Source organism: Echinops telfairi, unplaced genomic scaffold (genome assembly GCF_000313985.2).
Source record: "Echinops telfairi isolate 266 unplaced genomic scaffold, ASM31398v2 ScPeMD7_7400;HRSCAF=8409, whole genome shotgun sequence".
NCBI classification, from domain to species: domain Eukaryota; kingdom Metazoa; phylum Chordata; class Mammalia; order Afrosoricida; family Tenrecidae; genus Echinops; species Echinops telfairi.
The window spans coordinates 33,722,322-33,731,789 of NW_022111300.1; the positions used below are offsets into that span (position 1 = coordinate 33,722,322).

General features: G+C 51.6%; 1 protein-coding gene across 1 annotated transcript in view; it reads right to left on the reverse strand.

The window, feature by feature from the left end:
* The window catches only part of LOXHD1 (lipoxygenase homology PLAT domains 1), a 150,763-nt gene that overhangs the window by 102,517 nt on the left and 38,778 nt on the right, over nt 1-9,468 (reverse strand). The window contains exons 5-8 of the mRNA XM_004702968.4: nt 9,158-9,256; nt 6,655-6,803; nt 2,818-2,941; nt 559-809 (exon numbers count right to left, since the gene is read on the reverse strand). Of these exons, the coding sequence (XP_004703025.2) occupies nt 559-809; nt 2,818-2,941; nt 6,655-6,803; nt 9,158-9,256 (623 nt within the window). The remainder of the gene's footprint in view (nt 1-558; nt 810-2,817; nt 2,942-6,654; nt 6,804-9,157; nt 9,257-9,468) is intronic.

Here is a 9,468-nt window from a genome sequence, read left to right on the forward strand (position 1 = left end):
TGACATTCAGTAGTTCATACGCATCTGTATCAGCTCAACCATTGCCATCCCCTCAGGGGGCCGCCACCTGTGCCACTTCCTCCCTCTGCTTCCGGTTTCCCTCCCTCCTCCTTTCTGAATGACGTAGCCCACTTCTTCAGCAGGTGGTGGAGACAACGGAGGTTTGTTTTTGTCACCTTCAGTATCTCACCTGCACATGGCGTGTATTCTTTAAAGGCTAAGTATCCCCCAATAAAAACATACCTCTACAAATAGTTTTGATTGAGAGATTTATACGCTGAGATGAAGCTCCACAGCAGGACACTGGGTGGTCCCTAAGCTCTGACTGAGCACCTCCCTGATAACCTACCTGTGTTGGGTACGGACTGAACAGCCCCCGTTCTGGGTCACTGGCAAGACGAGGTCGATGGACATGCTACCACCCAAAGTGCCCAAAGGAATGAATGACCCATGTGTTCCGTAAGTGGTCCAAAGTGGGAAGTCGAGTCGAACATCTATGTGCCAGTGAGAGAAGAGAGCAGTGGAGGGGGAAGGCTCCACTTGGGCAGCATCCCTTACCTTCTCACAGTACCAGCCTCTGTTGACACCCACGTTCCCATGCCCGATGGAGACCCGGCTCAGGGGGCTGAGGAGTGCCGCCAAGTCAATGTGGAAGATGTCTGTCCGGCCTCGGTCAAACACGCCGCCCTCCAGCATGATCTTGCCACTGTTCTTGTTGCCTCTGGCCCCGTACATGACCAAGTAGATTTTGGATTTGGTTCCAGCTCCCCGGACATCCCCAGTGAAGACAGTGACAATGTATGAAATAGCTGGTGTGGGGACAAGAGGGGCAGGAGAGGGTTCAAGGTGAGCCACATCAAAAGATCCGCCTCCTGTCCCTTCCTCCCCGCCCAGGCCCCCTAAGGCCCTCCTTCTTCCACATTTCCTCATCTCCCTCATTCCCTCCCCCAGAGGACCTTTCTCTACCACACCCACTCAGCCTTTCTCTCTTCAAGAGTTTGTGTGTCCGTGTGAGAGTTTGGAAGTAAACTGCTTGTATTATTACAGGAAGCTGTCAGCCCTCATTATGGGAAATTAACAAAGAGGAGGAATTTGAGTTGGCTAATAATAGTACTTATTATTAATGTTAATTACCATATGCATATTATTAATAGCTGCCGGATGAATTCTGTTATGTCTAATCTAATTATAATAGTCAACTCCATTAATGGAAATTTATATTCAGGGTTATCTGATTCACTTACCCTGCTCTTTGACTGATAACGGAAAAATGTAATTTTTAGTAGCGGCCACGAAGGTCCTCCTTCATCTCCTGGTGTGGCAGGGTGGGAAAACTGAGGGAGGGGAGGAATGGGGGACTAGATCATTGGGGATTGTGATCATGATCTTCTGGGGGCGAGGAAGTGCAGAAAGATATAATGCTAAGATGGGACAGAGCAGCAAAAAGCATCAGAGAGGCCATTCTGCTAAGGTGCCCCCTGCATTTCTTCATCCCATTCCCTTGACCTATGGTGATGCTTACTTTGAGCCTTGTGAAGTCCTCCACCTCACCCTGCATCCCCTGACCCCGGAGAAATCAAATCCCAACTCCCTTGGGAGACTGCACAGACACTCATTTGGGTGCATCCACTTCCACCTTGTTTGGTTCAGCCTGCATTTGCTAAGTGCTTACTGTATGCCAGGCCTTAGGGTGATAACAAAGCAGTGACCACCACTCACCCCCGATGGGTCTCAAGGTTTATTGTCCTGAGACACCGGCCGGTGGTGTCTCCCACAGACAACCTCTCAGAGTCTAGACGCAAAGCAATTCTCAGCCACTGAATGCGACCTCCTCTTCTTCCATCGCTAGGCAGCGAGTAAAGGTCACCTGGCTGAGGGGATCATGCAAATCTATTCTGACACACGTGTTTAAGGAAATCATTTTTAAAGTTTGTGACACACCTCGCAATAAACAGGTCACGAGCGGAAGTTGAAAGAGCGGGACCGGAGGAGCCGTGAATCCCACAGACAATCACAGGGAGCCCCGCCCAACTGCCGGAGCCGAGGGAGAGAAGGAGTGCCCCACGCATCGGAGCTGGGAGTCCTGCTGCTGCAGACACAGGGAACATGCCCAGTCTCTCACCAGAAGGTGAGAAGTTTGAAAATCTTATCAAACGGAGGGGCTCTCCTACAGGCAGAGGTGGGCCACAGGCAGGTTTGCCATGGGTATCGTGGGCATTGCATCAAAGTCCGTTTTGCAGTGCATCCGTGACCATATACACTACAAACTCTCAGTGAAATTCTATAGCGCTCTATAGGGTTGCTATGAGGCAGTATCAACTCCATAGCACACAGCAATACAGGAGGCCAAGCAAATCCTACTGGCTGTGTGACCTGGGACTGATCTCTTCACCTCTTTGGGCCTCAGGTTTCTCATCTCTAGAATGGGGACAGCAGCTGTTCCTCCAGGAAGGGATTGTTGTAAAGATGAAAGGGGATGCAGTGATTTGGGTGCTGGGACGTGGGCCTGGCATGTCATGATGCTAAGTATTAGGAAGGGCCAGGAGGCAGTCATGTTCACCCTGGTCAAGAGTCGGCATGTGGCTTAGGGCTCGTTTCAGCCTATGGATAACACCTGGGAAGTTAGTGTCTGCTCAGGCACATTTCTTCATCTCCTCTGACATCAGCAGAGCCCCAGGCTCCAGCCCAGAAGGACAGGACACTTTCCACAGAAGAGAGAAGGCCATGCAGACACTACAGGCTCATGCTTGGACTTGAGCCTCAGGTCCACAGATGAGAAACACTAGACCATTTATCGTCTCCTCTCTGCAGCTCTACCTGTGGTCTCTGCTCCACCCACTAAGATATCTCTTTGGATTTTGCCATCATCCTCATCCAAGGCTAGCCAGCGGTTAAGAGGGAAGTCATATTTTCGCTTATTTCCAATATCTTCGATGATGATCTGAGAAGGGAAAGGGAGAAATGAATGCTGTTGAGTGTCTGCCAACCCAACTCCTCCATCATTTGAGTGTCTCCTGCAAGTACAAGTTCATGGTTACCACAGAGACATGCCTGGGAGCAAGGAAACCCTGAAGAGCCCTGGAAGTCACAGAGGGATCATTAATCACCTCCTCCTGGGTGGATGACGGGGCTACTCCTCCCCCCACCCCCAGCTGCTGGAAGGGCAAGGAAATGCTGAGGGAAATAAGGCAGCCACGAAAGGATCACTTGCTCATGATCTCACTGCTACGGAACACCTAGCACAGGCCGACGCACAGAGAGCGGCCTCTAGAAGAGTTAGCAGGGACAGGAGGGAGGAGAAAGAGGGAAGTGGCATTTAGAAAGCATTTCATTCCTGAAGGGAAGCTTCGTGCTGGCTTAGGGGCGACAGCTGCTGGGCCTGATGAAGGCTCACGGCGCTGTCCATTGTGAAAGTGCTGAATTGGCCGTTGCCCGGCTCGTCCTATTTTCACAACGACACAAAAGCAAAAGAAGAGGAAGCCTCGTGGCAGGACGTCCCTTGAGGGGCCGGAGCACGCGAACTGAACGCTGGGTTGGCGAGCGGCAGCCAGGTCATCGTCTTCCTCACCTGCTGGACGCTGGGGATTCTACCCTTGTCGCCAAGAAGCAGAGCCCATGTCGGAAAGCCCATGTCATCCCCAAAGCAGACAGCAGTCATCCTGGGGCCTGGTGGTGGGGTCAGGAAGTGCCAAGTTCCTGCGGTGATGTTGAGGGGGTTGGCCATCTCTGGTGTCCCCTGGATGGCTCACATGGAGACAAATCTCCCAGACCAGTGGTTCTCAGCCTTCCTAATGCCACGACCCTTTTATACAGTTCCTCATGTGGTGGTGACCCACCCCAACCATAACATTATTTTCGTTGCTACTTCATCACTGTCATTTTGCTACTGTTATGAATCGGGCAACCGCTGTGAAAGGGTCATTTGACCCCCAAAGGGGTCGCAGCCCACAAATTGAGAACCGCTGTCTTAGACTGAAGAGAGTGTGCTGTCCAGAGCCAAGGTGCTCACAGAAAGGTGCTGGGGAGACCCAACAGGAAGCCCCAAGATCCGCGTAGTGACCCCAACACACTGTGCCATCAGGGGGAGGTTAGAGTCAAATGTCTACCCAGTTGTTTCCAAGACCGTCCAAGAGAGATGAGCTCTGATTTTCAATGAGAGATTCGTCTTCTAAGACAAACGCGTCCACAGTGTGGAAAGGAGGCATAGGCACCTATTCTGATCCAGTCTTATCAAGCCCACCCTGGGCTGAGATCTGGACCCCTGAGATCCCCCACCCCCAAGGGAGGATGGTAGCTGAGTCTGTGACCGGCATGTGCTGTCCCACCAGGCTTCTCTTCTCAGATACATCAGATTCAACCTCTGAGCTATAAATCAGACCCTTGAGGGCTTGCTTGGTGTGAATCAGCTCCCCAGAGCCTGCTGATTCCTTTGAGTTTCCGCACTTTTAAACCTGGGGCGGGGCAGATTCTGCATGGGAAGTCCAGCCTCCCCCAGCTCATCTACACAAGAAAGTGGTACAATCTTCCATTTCTCTCTGTCTTTCACCTCCCAGGGTTGCGGTGGGGACGAGGTTGGAGAGCCTTTAACAAAGGTCCGAGGCAGGCTGTTCGCTGCCTCATGGCCCTTTCCTCTGCCTCTCCTTGAGCTGGAGAAAAGTGTTCCGTGTATCAGGTAAGTTGTCAAGTCCCCTAGGAATGCAGCTCTCCTGCCTGATACTGTGCACAGACTAATGTGCCAACCGTGGTTTCAAGAGCAAGAAATAGCCACTCCGAATGCTTAAAGACATGCAGTAAGCCAAAGGTCTAATGTGCACCTGACCCAAGCCAAGGTACTTCCCATAACCTCTTATGCAGGTGAAGGCCAGACCGTGGCTGAGGAAGATGGGAGAAGAGCTGACGCCACTGCATTACGGTGTTGGTGAAGAATATTGAATGGAACAGGGACAGCCAGAGAACAAATAAATCTGTCTTGGAAGAATAGCCAGATTGTGTTGCTCAGAAGCAAAGATGGCAAGACTTTGTCTCATGCGTGTTGGACTCATTAGCAGGAAGGACCAGATCCTGAAGAAAAGCATAGTGCTTGGTAATGTGGAGGGTGAGTGTGATGGTTAGGGAGTGTGTCAAATAGACACTCCTGGCTGGGGGCAAAGACCAGCCTGTCAATCAGGTCACAGCCTGCTGATGCCTCCTGGGTGGTGTGGCCTTTTTATAATTCAGACACTGGGGACCTCTCCTTTCTTGCTGCTGCCTCACCTTTCTGCTTGCTGGGACTCAGTGACTGCCTCCAGGGGTGGCTCCATGTGGGCCACTCGACTCTGAGAGCTGTCAGTGCCCCGCCATGTTTCCATTGACCTTGGAGTCATGAGACTCTGAACTACTGGCCTGAGATCTTCCCGCATCCCACTGTACCTCTCTGCAAGATGGGCCTGCAGCTACTTGAGTCTGGAGATGGCTCCAGACATCATTGTACCCCCGGACTTGAGTGGGACTGGGCTGGGATGCTTCCTTGATATTAAGTTACTTCTTGATATAAAACTTCTTCTTATACATATGAATGTTAGTGGGTTTTGTTTCTCTAGACCTCAAACAATCCGTCATCAAGAGAAAGAGCTTCAACAAGATGGTCTGATTCAGTGGCTGTAACAATGGGTGCAAACATAGCCACCACTGCGGGGAGGGCGAAGGACCGTTTCATTGTGTCCTACGCAGGGTCAAGAGGAGTCAGAAAGGACTGTGTGGCACCTAGCAAGAGTACCAGCTGTGTACCTGATGAAAGTGCCCGACCAGACCTGAGAAGTTTGGTAGATCTGAGCAATCCATCCATCAATCAAATGACTGAAAAATCGGTATGTAAATGAATTATAACCCACCAGCCACTCCACACAAGAGCAAGATGCGGGAATCCGCTTCCATAAAGACTACACCCTAGGAGACCGCTTCCATAAAGACTACACCCTAGGAGAGCTTCTGAGGCGGGTCTCCTTGGCTGTACCCAGTAAAAGTACGCGGCAGACAGGAAAGACTCCCTGACCATCTCCTCTGACGTGTGCGAAAGCCAGACAACGAACAAAGAAGACTGAAGATGCATCGGTGCCTTTGAATGTTGGTGTCGGTGAACAACATTGCGTATACCGTACACCGCCACACACACCAAGACAAAAATGTATCTTGGAAGAAGTAAAGCCAGGATGCTTCTTAAAAATAAAGATCATGAGACTCCATCGCATGCACTTGGGGCATGTTATTGAGAGGGGCCGGTTCCTGGAGAAGGACAGCATGCTCAGTAGAGCGGAGGGTCCATATGCAGAGGGGGACTGTCAACAGCAGCTGCCACAATGGGCTCGACCACAGCGCTGCTTGTGAGGGTGGCCCAGGACCACGCGGTGCTTTGTGCTGCTGAACACAGCATCACCGTACGTCAGAGCTGGCTTGACAGCCCCTAACAGCGTGAATGACATCTGGCTGGGTGAGCAAAGTGGGCCTTCGACGAAGGTGATCACATGGGCGAAGACTTTGGGCAGCAAGAGGGCAATCTAATCGTCCAGGGGTCTGCAGTCGAGGAGGAAAACAGGCCTAGGAAGGAAAGTTGGAGCTCTGAAGGGTCAGTCACCCCCCCTCCAGCCTCAGGAAACACAGACAGACCACTCAACCCACCTTGCTCAGGAACCAGCCTGCAGAAGCCCCCTTGTTGTTGTGGCCGATGTTGATCTTGATGAGTTGCCCCAGATCCGGGGCGTCCAGCGTGAACTTATCTTCGGCTCCCTTTTCAAAGTTGTCCTTTTCACTTTCCAGCCTGCGCTCCCCTGTATGCACAGACACACGGACCGTGATCACAGGAGACAGGAGGAGAAAGGGCAATGCCCAGTGCTGTGACCACTGGTCATGTCAAGAATCAGCCCAAGGACCAAGGCTCCTGTCTCAAATCTGCAGTGTCTTCCTGCAAGAGCCTTCTGGGATGCACACGAACATGGTGGCAAATGGGGACCTGCACACATGCGGCTGTTCCAGATTACAGTCGTGCAAAAGGCTGAGCACCGGCCAAAAGTCGGTGGCTGGAACCCACCCAGGGGCACTTGGCCATCTGCGTCCAAAAGGCCGCAGATGTGAAAATGCTACCTGTAGAACACTTCTCTTCTGCACACATGGGGCCCCCACGAGTTTGGATCGGACTCAACAGCAACTCACAACCAGCAGTCCTTCTTGCTGCTGTTGACCAGGGCTGTTGACCAGGGCTGACCAACGGGACCCCATGTGAACAGTGTAAGACGGGGCCTGGCCCGGTGCCATCCTCACCATGGTTGCACCTATTGTTACACTGACCCTCTACTTCCCCAGGCATGATGCTGTCCTCCTCCGGGAATTGGTCCCTCTTGACAACATGCGCCAAGAGAGTGAGCCAGTCTCACTGCCCTCACTTCTAAGGAGCGTCTTCGCTGTGCTTCCTCCATGGCTGAGTTGCTTGTTGTGTTTCCTGGCAGTGCCTGGTGCCTTCCCTGTCCTTCGCAACACCACCGTCCACAGTGCATTGTCTATTCCTTTCCCGTCTTCCTCTTTCATGGTCCAGCTGGCCCATGCGCATGAAGGGACTGGAAAAACCGTGGTAGTTCTAGCAAAAATGGAGCCTGATGGGGGAGTTGGTATACACATTGGGCTGTTAATGACAAGGTCGGCAGTTCAATCCCAAGAGCTGCTCTATGGATCCATAGGGTCGCTTTGAGTGGAAATTGTCTCGATTGCAGTAGGTTTGGAGTTTTTTAGGAGACTATAAATGTGCGTTACCAGAGTATCAACATTACAATTCCTTCCTCGATTAATTACTTTAAAATATGCTTTGTTGTTTTCTAATGTTTTGAGCTTTGCTATTAGTGCTGGAGTGAGATGATAGCTCATTGTTTTAACTGGCATCTAATGGAGGAGGCCTGATGGCATAGTGGGTTATGCATTGAGCTGCTAACTGCAAGGTCAGCGGTTCGAAACCAGGAGTCAGACACTCTGCTAAAGAAAGGTGAGACTTCTACTCCCGTGAAGAATCACAGTCTTGGAACCCCACAGGGGCATTTCTACCCTGTCCTCTAGCGACGCGGTGAGTCAGAACTGACACAATGGCAGTGAGCAAGTTTAATCGTGTGAGATTAGGGGTCAGACAGATGGACACATGCTATAGGCCCAAAGCATTTCTTTTTCAAGATCTGGTTTTCAAACTAGAGGCCTTTCAGAGATGAGGTTACTGCAGTAAGGCTTCATTGTCTGACCCCAAACCAGTAGGAAAGCCCATCCCGTGGATTATTGAGCATCAACATCCCTCTTTCCAAGAGCTGCATGCCACTTCAGAGTGAATGTTTTCATTGGATTTCCCTCTTCACTGGTGGCACGGGGATCTCTCTCTCTCTCTCTCTCGTCCTAGATCAACAACACATTTTCAATTCTTTCATATACTGGGCACTGAAAAAGTCTTAGGCACTTGTAGCTTTTCAGACTCCTGTGTTGGTCCATTAAATTGGAGGAAACAGGAGACAACCACCTTTCTCAAGCCTGCTGTCTTGGACCTCCTCTCTGACCTGCAGCTGTCTGTCTCCCGGGTTCCTGCTGCACCTGGGAGATGGAGTCTAACTCTCTCCCCAGCCCCATTCTGACCTGCCCCCAAGCCACCCACCGCATTGAAGCAGGGCCATCCTCGGCCACGTTTCAAAGAAGCACTCGAAATGGGCATGGAGCTAAAGAGAGTAAATGGGAATGAGTTCCCTGGGGGTGTAGGACCTGGGTCTGTCCGTAGACTAGGATGCCAGACACTTTTAAACAACCCCAAACCAAACACACCTTATGCTGAAAGCACAGCCCACACTTACAATCAAAACACAGGATGGGTGCCCTGCCGCCCAGGCGAGGCCACGACACCGCACACCAAAGAAGAGGAGAGGGGCTCTGCAGAGAACCCCAGCGAGGTCCCTGAACGGCCTTCCTCCATAGCTGCTTTCAGCAAGCCCCACACACATCCTTTCCTTTTCTGCTTCTCTGTTCAGGTCCCAAACACTGCCTTTTTGCCACGCGCTCGAGGTGATTGCCAGGCCCCGGCATCTCTGCGTGGCTTTGCAGGAAGCAATTCACTTAAGAAGCAGCGGTGGACGTGGTTGAGGCCGAGGGCTTTCAAACACAGTACCTGTATCGCCATACTCTCCGAAGATATTGAGGACGACGTCGGCATCGGTCCCTGCACCGAGGATATCGCCGGTGTACACCTTGACTTCGTACTTGTTACCTGGGGCCAAGGACAGAGACAGGCTCAGCCTGTTAAGCATCCCCAGGAAGAGCAACGGGTGTGCCGAAGGACCAGGAATGCATGGCTTATCACCACGACTGTTCACAGCAGGAGAGACACCTGACAGTGGCTCCCGGCGTTCATTGTCAAACTATGTGCATGCAGTGTAATCACGGGTAGAAGGGATCTCTATTTTCATCTAAGAGCACAGT